The sequence below is a fragment of the Heterodontus francisci genome, chromosome 6 (genome assembly GCF_036365525.1).
Source record: "Heterodontus francisci isolate sHetFra1 chromosome 6, sHetFra1.hap1, whole genome shotgun sequence".
NCBI lineage: Eukaryota > Metazoa > Chordata > Chondrichthyes > Heterodontiformes > Heterodontidae > Heterodontus > Heterodontus francisci.
Window position 1 is genome coordinate 61,376,557 of NC_090376.1, and position 16,682 is coordinate 61,393,238.

Genomic DNA, 16,682 nt, shown 5'->3' on the forward strand with positions numbered 1-16,682 from the left:
TAACCCCCCAGCCTTTGTGGAAAAATTTAAAAACAAGAATGCCAGACTATTCCAATGGAGTTTACTACTGCAACCTCAATACTTAAAGATTATCCACATTGTAGGAAAAAATAATGTAATTGTGGATCATTTGTCTAGAATCTAACATTGCTTTGAATTATCTGTGTGTAAAGATGGTACAAAGCAGCACTGTATTAGCTGCAGGTAAAGAGTGAATGAGAATGAGTGTGTAAATGTGTTTTAATATTTGTCATCTGTTTTTTTCACTCTTTGTAATGAAACGTATTTTAAAAATGGCATTTTATTCCTCCAAGGATGTTACGAAAGTGCTTCTATATTTTTTGTTAAGTATATGTTTTTGAGGACTTATATTTAAATTGTGAAGATGGATTCATTGGAAGGCTGAAGATTTCATAGAAGCTGCCCTTTGCTTTCTTGTTGGCAATTCATTGAAAAGACTCTGAGATGTTTAAAAACAGCCTTGCTGGAAGTCATGTGCTTTAAGCAATAAACAACAGAAACCTTGGTGATCTGGGAAGATGTTTACAGAGAAGTGACAGGTCAGATTTATAGGGGTCAGGAGGCTTGACTCAAGATATTGTTTTTGGTTTCGCTTTGGAGAGCGTGTTGGGGTGTGAACTGTTTTGAAGGCAGTTGAGAAAATCAGCTAAGAGAGCAGCCACCACCAGCTCACTCCTCCTGCCTCAGTCATAACAGGGTATAGAGGTTGCGGTGGGAGCCAACATAATCTCTTCGGTCTTCCCAATGTTCACGTAGAAAAACATGTAGGTCATCTAGGTTGGATATCTGACAAGAAATCAGACAACACAAAGGCAGTGAAAGGATTGAGGGAGGCGATAGGGAGGTAGTATTGCATGTCATTAATGTGGAACCTGACACCATGGAAGAGCCACCATTATTTTAAGCAAAGCAGCTCATTCAAATAGCCAGGGTGGCCCACCCTCCCTATCACGTGGAGGGGGCGGGCAGTCCATCCCTGGAAATGGCGTCAGCGGCCTGTGCACAGGCGCTGACACCATTTTTAAAGGGCAGTCAGACCTGCCAGGATATTTAAATTTTTAAGGAGTTATCCCTCCAGAATTAAATAAATAAAGTTCCAGCACCCCTTTCCCACCCCCCATAACAATTACATTAACTATTTGCCTTTTCCCCCACGAAACACTTAGCTTTAACACCTTCTCCCCCCCAAAACTGCACTAAATCTAAACTACAACCCTTCCCACCATTCCCTACACCCATGACGTTTATTTCAACCCGTTTCCCCCACCCCCCACACTGACAAACTTATCTCCTCCTCCCTCCCCACCCGTGTAGCACCTTGTTTCCCTGGATGGGGATCTGAAGGCACAGGAGTGCTGGCCGCTGCATTGAAGATTGTGGCAGGCCCTCAAGATGTAAATTTTAATTAATTAACTTTATTTATTTAAATATTCAAATTGTGCTTCCGTTGCCCAGCAGCGGGAGGGCCGTCACAGAGCCTCACCACCGCCAGGAGGATTGGGCTGGGCCCTGCCAGCATTGAGATCCATGGCAGACCTCATCCAGAGCCACCTTCAGCAAACACCCGCCCCCACCCAGCACGGATCATGACGTCGAGGGCTGCTTAAAATCCAGTCCCATTTTTTAAGATTATGTCACCAATGGGCAGCATGTGGATGTTGAAGAGAGCAGTCGAAGGATAGATCCATAGTGGAGTCCAGAAGTAACAGCATGACGGTGAGAAAAGAAGCCATTTCTGGAGATGCTCTGGTTACAGTTAGATAGGTAAGAGCTGGAAATAGAGGAGTAGAGTTGGAGAAGGATGGTGGGTCAACTATGTCAAAGGCTATAGAGAGGTCGAGCAGGACAAGGAGGGTTAGTGCACAACTGTCGCAGTCACAGAGGATGTCATTTGTGACTTGGATTAGGGCTTTTTAAATGCTGTGCAGGGGTGAATAAAAAAGAAAAAAAGACTTGCATTTATATAGCGACTTTCACAAGCACCAGATGTCTCAAAGCACTTTAGAGCCAATGTAGTACTTTTCTGAGGAGAAGGAGCCACTTACAATGACAGACTGCATAGGGGGCCAGAAAGAGAAGTTCAGCAGTCAGCAGTTTGGTGGGAATGAGTTTAAGGGATCAGAAGGTGGATCTCATGGGCAAGGTGAGCTTGGAAAGAGATTGAAAAGAAATTGGAAATATTCCCGGTTCAAAGCCAGGGCAGGGATAACTTTGGGAGTGGTTTGACTTGGTGGGTGAGAAGAAGTGGCATGCGGCAGAAGCAGCTAAATGGATGGTCTTAATCTTAGTGACAATAAAGTCTATGAGCTACTTGCATTTATTGTTGGAGGTGAGGGTGATAAGGGCAGAGAAGAGGAATTTAAGGAAACAATTGGTAATAGGAAAAAAAGGAAAATACTAAATGAGCAGAACACGTTATTGTTTTACTCCAAGAACAAATGGTGATGCAAGATGCAACAGATTTCCTGTCAATGATGACCAAATAATTTTTTAATTTAAAATCATATCCTGGCCCTGGTTGCAATCTTTTAGTTTACATCCGTTAATGACAGTGCTGAATGAATTATGCAATGCTGCTAGATCAGTCAAGTGTATAAATGGGGATGAAAGAAACAGCATTGATCCCACCTATGCCACCAATCAAGAAGAAAATGAAATGCTTTCAGGTTCCAATTCTCTTGATACTGCTGAATTCTACATTTACGTTTGCGTTTCCCTTGTCCGCTGAGATAAGTCAAAATAATTTTGATTTTGCTCAGGTATCCAAGGATTCAAAACTTAACCCAATAAATATTCTTATATTTTAAATAATTTGAAATGTCCAATGTTTTAGCAATATTAATTAACATTTTGTGGGTTTGCTTTTACAGCAATATCTCAACCAATTTTATGACTTTGAAGATGGTCTGAAAACAAGCAATGACTCTCTAAGAGCAAATGTTATGAAAATGCAAAAATTCTTTGGCCTCCTAGTAACTGGGGAGCTGGATTCCACAACCTTGGAAATAATGAAGAGGCCTCGATGTGGAGTTCGTGATGTTCTTCAGTACAATCACTTCCCAGGCAAAATCAAATGGCAACATAAGAATTTGACTTACAGGTAAATTTTATATTTCCCTGGTATTTTTGATGGTATTGTTGATAATAGCTGTCATATTTCTGATTTACTTTTCTATTATTTTCCAAAAGAATCACCAAATACACACCGGATATTGGACAGAATCAAATGAATAGAGCTATCAGGGAGGCTTTCAAAGTATGGAGTGATGTCACACCGTTAACTTTCACCAGGATTTTGGAGGGTGAAGCTGATATTATGATCTCCTCTACACCAAGAGGTAATTTAACAGCATTTTGATATTGAGCTAGATTAGGGAAACATAATCAAGTATTGTAATTGTTTATCATTTCAACTTTTTTTTCTGCTACTAGTACATGGTGATGGGTATCCATTTGATGGACCTAATGGACTTCTGGCCCATGCCTTTCCACCAGGACCAGGACTTGGAGGTGACATTCATTTTGATGAAGATGAAACTTGGTCGATGAACTCAAAAGGTATGGACTTTAAATAACGTAATCAAACTCAGTTGTTGCAGAAATAAAAACAAGAAATGCTGGAAATACTCAGCAGGTCTGGCAGCATCTGTGGAGAGAGAAGCAGAGTTAACATTTCAGGTCAGTGACCCTTCATCAGAACAGTTCTGATGAAGGCTCACTGACCTGAAATGTTAACTCTGTTTCTGTCTCCACAGATGATGTCAGACCTGCTGAGTATTTCCAGCATTTCTTGTTTTTATTTCAGATTTCCAGCATCTGCATTATTTTGCTTTTATATCAGTTGCTGCAGAATATAGTCCATTGTCATCTGAGAAGCTTCTACGAATTACATACTTTACACACCATATCAAAATTCAAATTGCTGTTATTTCAAAGTATATCTGTATGTATACAATATCAAATATATTTTTTAATTTGTACTTTTAAAAATCTTAAATAGCTACATTTGTAGTATTTTAGTCTCCTTGCACTACTTACCATTCTTAAGCTAGGTGAATGCGCGGAGAACCTCGTACCACACCTCTACTAACTCTAGTTTACTGCTCAGAGGTGCAAGGGAGTGGTTCACAGTTACCTGTTCTCCATTTTTCCCTCTCTCCCTTTGGGGGATATTTTGTTTCTACTTGGTGCTGCCCCTTCAACCTCTTCACTTGCCACATCGCCAGTAGCACAGAACTAGATTATAAACCTGCAGTTATAATTTGAGCTCTTTCACAAAAGTTTTATCTTGTGTTTGTAGCAAAACGTAGCTTTCATAAGCTGATTGAGTCTCCCATGATTAGAGAATTTGCACTGTTATACATGCCATGTTTGAGGTAGCACGAACAAGAATTCCTCTTACCTTTTTACTGCAAATTGGACATTGGAAACAATGTGGATTGCCCACCACATTCTCATATCTCCTGTGGAAGGTTAAGACTTACAGACAGATTTACTTACAGACAGAATAGTACAATTAAACAGTAAGTGAAAGCAAAATATTAGTAACTTAGAATAGAAATAGAGTCGATCCATAAGAGATAAAACACTCTTTTTAGAACTTGTCTCTTACACAACCTGATCAGCAACAGGATTCTTCAAATAAAAATCTTTACAGATCTTTGTAATGCAAAATTGTACATGGAAGAAGTGAATGGCCAATCTATAGAGTTCAGTTCTCCAGATCAAACTAAAGATATTGCGAGGTATCCAGTATGTATTCCACACCTCAAAACAGACCTGTCAATCAACGGGCATCAGCCACACAGTGCCAAATATCATTATACAAAATGACTAACAAGCTGTTCATGCAATATCTATTTACCCAAGATTTGTTAATGCTTTGACCCAGTCCAATTTAATAAGACTCAAGATAAAGGCTCCACAGATTTGTGGATCAAACAACCTAGCCTATGCTTCACAAGAAAACAGACTCAACATTCCATTTTGAAATGTAGTCAGGAAAGACAGCTTCCATTTTAGAATTAGTTATTCAAAACTGTATGGCATAAAATACAGAAATCTATCTGTTTTCCACACTAGTCCTGTGATAATTATGTGTGGGAAAAGTATACATTAAAACTCTTTGTCAGTGTAATACCATTCCCTACCCTAAACAACATATTAACAGAAGAACTGGATTGAAGCTGGAAGAACAGAATATTTTTCTTATTCAAACCTATATATGATCGTAATTTGCATATTTAAACAAGCTGGACAGGAACGGTTCATATTTTTTTCTGATTTTAGTTCTATATTTATTATACATAATGTTGTGACTTGATAAAATATTGATATAATATCATATAATATATATAATATTATGATCCTAATATTCTCTGTCTCATAATAGAATTTTGGAAATGGGCTGTTATGATAGAATTGTTATGTATGGATTTGCAGGATACAACCTATTCATGGTGGCTGCTCATGAAATTGGCCATTCTCTGGGAATGGCTCATTCTCAAGATGTCGGAGCTTTGATGTTCCCCACATATTCATATTCTAGTATTCATGACTTCAGACTACAATACGATGACGTTGAGGGAATTCAGGCACTGTATGGTAGGTCCAAATCATTTTTCTGTAACAAAAATTACAGATAACAGCTTTCATAACTCTAATTAGTAGAAACTGCTATAGTTGATATTGCCATATATCACAAATGTTTCTTAAGGTTACAAGGTAAGAATTTCAATCTGTTATTTAAGATCAGGTAAACAGTGACTCTGTTATGTTAGCAATAAATTAATCTCATCATTTGAAAATGAGTCAAAACCAATCTCACACAGCAAAAGTAGACAAATGTTATCTTATGGATGCACTATCAGTATGCTATTTGGCATAATGATGCCCAGTAATAAATATCCAGCACGCAATACAAATCAAAGCCATTTATTTTTCAATTGATTATTCATGTCAAATATGTTTTAAATATGCTAACCTAGGTTCATCAAATAAACCTGACCCAAAACCTCACCCAAAGACGCCACAGAAATGTGATCCCTATCTGTCCTTCGATGCAGTCAGTAAACTACGTGGAGAAATCATGTTCTTTAAAGACAGGTATGCAACAATTTTCTCTGGAAATTTATACTTTTTTCCAGATATGGGAATATTTTAAATATGTTAGTATAATGTTAGTGGTAAAAGGAAGAAAACACTGGAAATCTGAATTAAAAACAAATAATGGAAATATACAGCCGTCCATCAGCAGCTGAAAAGAGAAATGATAGGTTAACATTTTGGGAGTAAATCCATGTTGTTTTACTTTATTCTTTTATGAGATGTGGGCATCGCTGGCTAGGCCAGCATTTATTGCCCATCCCTAATTGCCCTTGAGAAAGTGGTGGTGAGCCGCTTCTTAAACCACTGCAGTCCATGGGGTGTAGGTACACCCGCAGTGATGTTAGGAAGGGAGTTCCAGGATTTGATCCAGTGACAGTGAAGGAACGGTGATATAATTCCAAGTCAGGATGGTGTATGGCTTGGAGGGGAACATGCAGGTAATGGTGTTCCCATACATCTGCTGCCCTTGTCCTTCTAGGTGGTAGAAGTTGCAGATGTGGAAGGTGCTCTCGAAGGAGCCTTGGTAAGTTGCTGCAGTGCATCTTGTAGATGGTACACACTGCTGCCACTGTGCATCGGTGGTGAAGGGAGTGAATGTTGAAGATGGTGGATGGGGTACCAATCAAGGGGGCTGCTTTGTCTTGGATGGTGTCAGGCTTCTTGAATGTTGTTGGAGCTGCACCCATCCAGGCAAGTGGAGAGTATTTCATCACACTCCTGACTTGTGCTTTGTAGATGGTGGACAGGCTTTGGGGAATTAGGAGGTGAGTTACTCGTGCAGAATTCCCAGCCTCTGACCTGCTCTTGTAGCCACTGTGCTTACATGGCTGGTCCAGTTCAGTTTCTGGTCAATGATTACCCCCAGGATGTTGATAGTGAGGCAGTCAGTGATGGTAATGCCATTGAATGTCAAGGGAGATGGTTAGATTCTCTCTCGTTTGAGATAGTCATTGTCTGGCACTTGTGTGGCACAAATGTAACTTGTCACTTATCAGCCCAAGCCTGAAGGTTGTTCAGGTCTTGCTGCATATGGCCATGGACTGCTTCAGCACCTGAGGAGTCGCGAGTGGTGCTGAACATTGTGCAATCATCAGCGAACATCTCCATTTCTGACCTTATGATGAAGGGAAGGTCATTGATGAAGCAGCCAAAGATGGTTGGGCCTAGGACACTACCCTGAGGAACTCCTGCAGTGATGTCCTGCGACTGAAATGATTGACTTCCAACAACCACAACCATTAATAAGATGTTACAGATAAGTTTTCTCCTGGGTCCGCCGGCAAGTGCCTACTAAGGGCCAAATTTTCCTGACCATGACCATTTACGTGACCTGGGCACTGTCCTGGCAAATCTCCTGCAGGGCCTTGCACTGGGACTAGGGAGTGAGGAGGCTGGGGGCAGAGGGGTTGGAACAATAGTGCAGCCACATGCCTGAGACGCCTGGAGCTGTGACCCAGGGTCACTGACCTTAGGATCCTGCTAAAAGAAAAGACAAGGGACATTAACTTACCTTTCACCAGACCCTATCTTCAGGATGCTTAGAAACATTGGAACAGGAGTAGACCTTCAAGCCTGTTCCATCATTCACTTAGATCATGGCCAATATGCACCTTATCTCCATCTACTCAGCTTGGTCCCTAACCCTTAATACCATTGCCTAACAAAAATCTCAGATTTGAAATTTTCATAGACCTACTATCAACAGCTTTTTGGAGGAGAGAGTTCCAGATTTTCACTACCCATTGTGTGAAGAAGTGCTTCCTAACATCACCCCTGAATGGCCTAGCTCTAATTATAAGGTTATGTAACCTTCTTCTGGACTCTCCCACCAGAGGAAATAGTTTGTCTTTATCTATTGTATTAACTCATGTAATCATTTAATCCTCAATTAAATCACCACTCATCTTCTATACTCAAGGGAAGCTTTTTTTTTACCTGGACCTCTAAATCTCTTTGCTTATCCACAGTTTGTAGCTTATCACCATTTATAAAATATTTTGATCTATTTTTCTGAGGTGCAAAGTGGATCACCTCACACTTGCCCTCATTGAAATCTATCTGCCACAGTTTTATCCACTCACTTAATCTATCAATGTCTCTTTGCAATTTTCTGTTTCCATCTACAGGGAAGAATTTAATGAGTCCCTGGGAGACAGACTTGAAGGCGGGGGTGCCGCATAGAATTGTGACAGAAGGTGGGGGACCGAGGGCCTGTCGCCTTTCCATCGCACTAAATAAAATGAGAGGTGAGAAAGGCCAAAGATGGCCTTCCTGCCCAGAGGCCAATTGAGGCCCTTAAATGGCTAATCACGAGTCACTTAAGGGTCTCTTCCTTCCACCACTGGAATAAACCTTGGCATGGGGAGGTCGCTCAGTAAAACAAGGCCGTCTCCCTACAGGCTTGGGTGGGGGGGACATCCTCCATGGGAAATCTGTGGCCCACGGAGGACCCCCAGTGGCAAAGGCCACCCCTCTGCTAACCCCTGCCCTCAAAGATCACTCTCACCAGTGCCCCACCCTTGCTGGGACCTGCCAGACTGACCCCGACAACCCTGTCTCGTTTACCTCCTCTCTGAGTCTCCAGCGCAGAGTCTGCTCCAAGGCCTTGTATAATATCAGCAGTGGCCACAGCTCCTGGTGGAGCTGCAGATACTACTCAGCCCTCTGATCGGCTGGCAGCTCTCGGAGGCGGAATCCCCATCCTAAAAGGGACGGGGACCACGGCGCTAGGCAGTTAATTGCCCGTGCGCTGTTGAATTGCTCTGCTGGGACTCAGAAGGTTCGAGGCGGGTTTTCCCTCATCTTTTCAACCCATCATAGGGACCCCAGATGGCACCACTAAATTTGGACCACACTATTTATTGTTCCTCCTAACTTGGTGTTATCAGTAAACTTGGACATACAGCTCTCTATTCCTTCATCTAAGTCATTTGCAAATATAGTGAAAAGCTGAGATCCCAGTACAGATCCCTGGAGACACCACTAGTCACATACTGTTAATTTAAGTATATACTCTTTATCCCTATTCTGTCTCCTACTTCCTAACCAATTCCCTACCCATGTTCATTCCAATTCCATATGTTCTTATTTTTGTTCATAGATCTTACAGATCTTCCAGTCTGCTACAGGCTCCACTGCTAGCTTTTTGAGGAACACCTCTATTTGGGTACCTGAAGAGTAAAATGAGGTGGAAGGACCAGGATTGTTCCATTCCACCTCATTTGTCTGCTTTTGCTGAACCTGCACCCAATGCAGAGAACATGAAGTAATGGTTTTCCTCCTCCATTTACTCTTTACTGTATTGAGCTTTCCCTGGAGCAGCAATGAGGAAATATAATCTTTACTCTCAGAACTCATTGGTTTACTTTTTAGATGCCATTCAACCTGTGTATTTCTAGCATTTTCTATTTTTATATTAAAATAATGTTATCAAGATTTAAACTAGGCAATGTTTACATTCACACGAATAATGAAAGTGAACTGTTGTTAAAACAGTGTTCAGGAACTATGATGTTGCTTTTAAGAGAAGAGATCAATTTTCAATGCATTAATCACATTATCGTATCACCTATCACCCTAATATCAGCCAATCACCCTAATACTACTGGATACTCCTCTATTTCTAGTCTGCTGAGCTGTTCAGTATTCAGTACCAACGTTAATATACCAACTAAATATCAATAATTAGAAACAACCGGATAGCACTAATCTTTGATATTTCTATTTAGGTTCTTTTGGCGTGTTCACCCACAAATGCCAAATGCAATGCTAATGCGGATCAGTACTCAATGGCCAGATCTCCCCTCAAAAATTGATGCTTCATATGAAAACTTGTATAAGGACATTACTCTATTTTTCCAAGGTTAGAGATCTTCCCAAAAGTAGATCATCAGTGTTGTGCTTTTATGATATTAAGAAATATGTATTTTTGCCTTTGTAAATTTTCCTACTCAATGTAAGAGATCTTGATGCCAGGGATTGGAACACAAACTACAGAGCGCCTCAACGTCAGGTATGGTATGGGCTAGATGTAGATTAAACTTCCACTACTCTTCCCCAACAATTAGTGAAGTCATTCTACAAGCCAGAAACAAGGCCAAGCAAGGCCAGCAGATAAATGTTTGTGGTTCAGAATTGGAACAGGCCTCATAAAGCCAACAGGGTGGAAAGGCAGTGAAGGAACACAAGTGGCAAAAAGGAAGGTGAACCTGGAGAGTGAAGCCGACAGATAAGCAAACATCTCACTCGACTGTGAAGGCTGGAGCCACTTGGGATTAAGAGTAAATTTTGCCTACGGTCGCAAAGCAATGAATGAGGAGAGAAGGTAGGTGCTGCCAAATAAATACTGGGAATTGCAAAATGGAAGGACTATACAGTGCCATCAGTGTGGGAGGCCTTCAACTGCATGCTAAAGAATCCAAGCATTATCAGTAATCTCTGGTGTTGCAAGGAAAGATCACAGGTAATCATCAAATTAAACCTAAAAACCTATTAAAGCATCATCTATTGGTATTGGAGGGAAGCATCACAGTCCTGTGGGAATTTTAACATGAGAATGCTTACATAGAATTTCTGATGAAATGCTCTACCAATGTACCAATTTTAACACATTGTAGATAGATAATGTAGTTAAGATAAACCCAGACTAACCTAATGTAAGTCTGGGCCAGGGGCAATAAGTGAAAAGTACATTTATAACTGATATAAGAAGACATTTTGTTACTCAGAGTGATAAATGCTTGAAATAATATATCAGGTAAGATAGTAGGGACAAAGGCAATAGGGACATCCAGAATGCAACTATCTGCTGTATGAGGACAGTTTTGAGTACTATGGGATGAACTTTGATAAACCAATTAGATTTTTCGCTTCTGTGATTTTTCTTATGTCCTTAATGTGCCCTCAATCTCAAAACAACATTTTCTCAAACACTAGTGAGTCCAAATTAGCCATCCTCTGGTCTTTATGAATAATTAATTTAACATCAATTTTGTTCTGTGGACTCATTTCACTAAGAACTAGGTTGAGATTCTCAAATTTCTTTTAATCGTGTCGATGTTATACGATGATTTCTTACTAAATTTATGCCTATTGCAATGTGAGATTTCAAAAGGGTGTTTTAACGGATCTTTCAAGGACCAAAAGATGTGGCTCAGCATCAGGCTCAGAGTGGATTTGGACTCAGGTACACAAAGATGAAAGGATAATGTTCAAACCCAGCTTGCCATCTTATCCCATATAACTTACTTCTATCTTCTGAGGTTAGAGTTCTTTCCTACAGAAGTGTTAACAGTGTTGTGCTTACATAGAATGTTATAGCATAGAAATGGGCCATTTGGCCCTTCGAGTGTACACTGATGGTTTGCTCCAGATGAGTTGAATTCTGCTTACTGCTAATAACTTTTAACATCCTGTTTTCCAATCAATCTCCTGGTTCCATTTTAAAAGAATTTATGGACTCTGGATCAACAGAGATTATGGCAGTGAATTTCAAATTCTACCCATAATCTGTTAAGATTTTTTTTCTAATTTCCCCTTTAACTCTTTTTGAGATTATCCTAAATTTGTGCTCTCTCACTACCATCGTACTTACCAATGGAAACAATCTGCTGTTTACCTAATGTCATGTGTATTTTCAACATTGTGCCTGTCATAACAACTACCTTTAATGACTTAGCAACAAATCAATGTGAGTATGTTTAGTTATGGATGAAGATAAAATGAAAGCAATGGGGCAGAGGTTTAGAAAAATGTTAAAATGGCTAAGTTCATTAAGAAACCTGTGCACCCTACTAGGCAAGTGGTGAGTATTCCATCATACCCCTGACTTGAGCCTTTTTGATGGTGGAGAGCCATTAAGGGATCAGGAGGTGAGCCACTCATCACAGAAATTCCAGTCTCTGCACTGTTCTCATAGCCACAGTGTTGATAAATTAAGTTTCTGGTCAAAGGTGACCCAAGGATGTTGATGGTGGGGCACTCAGTAATTGGGGTGCTATTGAAAGTTGATGGAGATAATGCAGTTGGGCCTGTGTGCAGTGTTACCTGTTTGGTGCCTCATTCTAAGATACATCTGATGTTGCTCCTGGCACATTCCTCTGAATTCCCCGTTGAACCAGGGTGAATCTTCTGGTTTGATGGATATGGGGAGTGAGGCATGTGTTGGGCCAGATTGCGGTGGTACATAATTCTGCTGCTGATAGCCCGCAGTGCCTAACAATGCCAGATTTTGGCAGCTAGATCTAACATTAGTCTATCCCATTTAGCCTGGTGGTAGTGTCACATTACATGATGGAGGGTGTCTTCACTGTGAAGATGAAACTATCTTCACAAGGATTGTATGGTAGTCATTCCTACAGTAACTCACCTCCTAACTTCCCAGAGCTTGGCCACCATCTACAAGGCACAAGTCAGGAGTGTGATGGAATACTCTGCACTTGCCTGGATGGGTGCAGCTCCAACAACACTCAAGAAGCGCGACACCATCCAGGACAAAGCAGCCCACTTGATTGGCACCCCATTTACAAATATTCACTCCCTCCACCCCCGATGCACAGTGGCAGCAGTGTGTACCCTATACAAGACGCCCCTTGCCCTGAGATGACTTTGGCAGTCCTCTGGGTGCCTGAGGCCTGGAGGGCCCCGGCTGTCTGAGCGTTTCCTGCACTGGTGCAGGACTCTCCTCAGGCATTGTGGCTGCTGGAGCTGGGCTCACTGAGGGAGGGACTGAGGATTCCGCTATCCACACTCGAAACGCCCTGATGTGGATGCAGCGTCTCCTCCTCAAGGCTCGCTTGAGCCTCCCTGCTCACCATAGAAGGACTAGGAGCAGGAAAACTCTCCAGGCTCCTGCTCCTTCTCTTGCCTTGCCACTGCTGATCTGAACTCACAGCCAAGGTGAAGGTTTGCAGGTCATGACACACCTGTGGAATGTGGCTCTCCAAGAGGGTTGCCAATATCTCGATGGAGGAGGCCATGCGCTCGTATGCCTGGGTCATCACAGAATCACAGGCAGCTATCACTGAAGCATGGGGCCACCTTTGCTCTGACCTCTAACATTCTCAGCTGTCTTCCAAGGAGCATTGCTTGCTGAGGTTGCAATTTCATTAACTGTACAGACGTTTTCAATGACTGAGCTGTTGTACAATTGAAGGAGAGAGTGAATGCAGGCTGGCTGGCTTTTAGAGGTGGTACCAGCACCTACTGCAACATCAGCTGACACATGAACGGCATCTCACTTGCTGCCCCCACGACATGATTGGGGGAGATGGCAGCCTCCATTATGTTCAATGGCCACCTGCCATGCTGATCACACGCCAAGCGAGACTGGTGCCATTTAGCATGCCTGCCACCGCTTCCGGCATCAGAGTCATTAAATTTAACCCAATGTGTTTGAATCTTATCAGTTTAAATCTCACACTTAAGAACTGTGGATGTTACATTTTGCGTGAAGTATGCAATTATTTTTATGATGTATTCACATAAACTATTTCAATTTTAATTATATAGGAACCAAATGTTGGGCTGTCAATGGATATACTATTTTACCAGGATACCCTAAGTCTATCTACAATTTTGGTTTTCCCCAAACTGTGAAGAAAATTGATGCAGCAGTACAAATTGCTGAGATTGGAAAGACATTCTTCTTTGTGGGAAAGAAATACTGGAGGTTAGAGATCGAACTTTATGTAAATGTTCCACTGAAATCCTTATCAAGCACATATCCTAAAAATAATTGTACAATGTCATTTTGTTTATTAGTTACAATGAACGTACAGAAACAATGGATAAAGGATATCCCAAATGGATAGAAGCTGGTTGGCCTGGCATTAGTGACCATGTGGATGCTGCTGTTCAGCAAAATGGTGTGTTTTTATTAAAGGCACAGTGCCCTTTTCGATTAGCTACTTAATTATAATAGATTCAATGTTCAGCTGTTTATTAGAATGGGAAAATACTTCATTTAGGAATAAAAATACTTTGGTCTTACTTTCTGTCATGTTTAATGACAAATGCTCATGAATGTATAGTGGTGTAATGAAAGATAAAGTTTCAGGAGATTATTTTTTTACTAGTTTTATAGCTATAAAGACCAATCTTGCCACATATTAGTTGAAGTACTTCAGTCCCTCAGCATATACGTTCTCTCAAACAGTGTAAGATTCTATAGGGTATATTTTCAACTTGTCACCTGGTCATAAAACTGATGTTTCAGATCAGCAGCCCATTGTAGAAACCACACAATTTTCATTTCCACTGTAAAGGAAAATCAGGCAGTTTCTGTAAAGGGCAGTTGATCCACAATGCCACTTCTACAACTGGGCAACTTGTTGAATAGCTATGCCTATGCTACACCATCTCTGTGGAATCATAATAAAAAAATAATTTGCCATCTTTTGAACTGTTCCAAAGACTTAAAAGAACAATAAACAGGACATAATACTGCCACAATTTCTATGCCACCTGTAAGCAACAGTCCCTCTAACTTCTGTTTGCTGTGTGCAGCCGATTTGTTGTACTGTGTGGTCCCTTTAAGATTGATGCAAGGTCAGGGCTGCACCTTAAAGGAAGTGTTGCTTGTGCACACCCTGTTTGCTCCCTGCATTACATATTTGTGATTGTTGCATGGCCACACATCCATGCAGCATAACCAATTCATGAATCCACTGGTCATTGTTTATGTAGACAAATGCAATTGCTCTAGCCAGAGTCCCAAAGGACCATAGGCATCTCTCAAGAGACAGTTAGTGACAAATAGCTTGAGGATCACCACTCCTCAAGCATGGGGTAAGGCAAGGAGGCAGGCCTCCATGAACTATCACAGCCAGTACGGGGATTGTACCTGCACTGTTGGCATTTCATGCTAGCCGTCTAGCCAACTGACCTAACCGACCCCCCATGTAGACAAGTACACTTAAGGTATATCTCATCTGATATGCCTGCCTCTCTTATATATAGCAGCTCTCTCACTCATATACTTTCTTATTGGCTGTTGAAGGCATTATTACAAAGAACACCAATGTAGCATATATGATTTCTTTTCAGTCAACATTTGGGTTACATTTACTGACTTTTAAATTGATGGATTTTTTTTCAGATTTCATTTATTTCTTCAATGGATTCACAATGTTTCGTTACTACTACAAAGACAAGCAAGTCACTGCTATTGTGTATTCAAATTCAGTAGTTTGCAAATAGTACATTTGTGCCATTTCTTGAAAAATTCAAAATTGTGATGAAGATTCAAGAATTACTACCCTTGTCATTGAATTTTGGCATATTAACACTGTTCTAGCTTCTGGCCTTGCACTGTCATTTGATTTTCACCTATAACTAACCACATTCATTAGAATTGCTGAGTAATTTCAAGGACTACTTTTCACTATTGTGGTTGTACTTTTATTTGCCATTAGCCAATGATTGCTGTAAACAATTTAAAATTAAAGCTCTTATGAATTCAATACATCCAATAATACTTATTACTGCCTATTAGAAATTGTAACACAATTGATATGAAAACTTTCGCAGTGATCCTCACCTCTTCAGCCCATCCATACAAAAATCAGACAGGACAGAATGGCATTTGCCTTTGTTCATGAGGTGTGTGTTATAATTTTTAGATTTTGACTCCAGATAATTTTCTCAGATACACTCTTTATGGTCTGGATTGTGCCTTTATCTCTCCAGTTTCTAAATAACTTGTAGTCAGTCCAGAGATCAAATGGAAAACACCACTGGGGAAATTTTGACTTTGTGTGACAGCCAATTTACGCACAGCAAGTTCCCACAAACAGAAATGAAATAAATGACCTAATCATCTGTTTTTATGTCTTGGTAGATAAATAATGTTGGCCAAGATACCAGAAAAGCTACCCTCCTTTTCTGCCAAGATTGCCATGTAATCTTTTACATCCACCTGAGAGGGCAAGTGGCTCCTCAGTTTAATGTCTCATCTGAAAGATGCCACCTTTGATAGTGCAGCACTCTCTCAGTAATGCATTGAAGTACCAATCTGGAGTATGTACTCAAGTGTCTGAAGCAGAGCTTGAACCCATGATTTTCCTGACTCAGAGGTGAAAATGCTACCACTTAGGCAAAGCTGATGCCACTGCATGAAGGCTGACTCAATTCACTGGATTGCAATCCATAAACCCGTCCACCTCTCTTTTCATTTGCAAAAACCTTTCAAAAGGAAACTTTTTATCATCTTTTCTAATCTTCCGATTGTGGCTCAGCATCCATTCCTTCATCTTATTTATTCATTAATTTATATACATTTTTGTGAAGTGCTATTGGATTGTTTTTACATTAAAACACTTCATGCATGCAAGAACGTGAAGTAGTAGCAACAAGTACAAGCAGCTTATTTATTTATATAGCAATCCTTTTAACACTCTATATTATTTGGAATAAACAATACCATGCTATATTCACTGCCCACAAATTAAACAAAAATTATAAATTGCAACAGCAGCTAAAGTTACAAATGAAGAAGTTCATTATAGTAGCTTTTACAGGAGTTATTTTTAAAAATTTGTATAAAATGGCACATC

General features: G+C 40.5%; 1 protein-coding gene across 1 annotated transcript; it reads left to right on the plus strand.

Annotated features, from left to right (window-relative positions):
• Positions 1–2,609: 2,609 nt before the first annotated feature.
• Positions 2,610–15,590, plus strand: LOC137371337 (collagenase 3-like). Its single transcript, XM_068033765.1, has 10 exons — positions 2,610–2,780; positions 2,892–3,121; positions 3,211–3,359; positions 3,454–3,579; positions 5,464–5,625; positions 6,009–6,126; positions 9,858–9,991; positions 13,639–13,798; positions 13,891–13,994; positions 15,227–15,590. Exons 1-10 carry the CDS (start codon positions 2,619–2,621, stop codon positions 15,325–15,327), a joined length of 1,446 nt encoding a protein of 481 aa, XP_067889866.1. The 5' UTR covers positions 2,610–2,618; the 3' UTR covers positions 15,328–15,590.
• Positions 15,591–16,682: the final 1,092 nt, after the last annotated feature.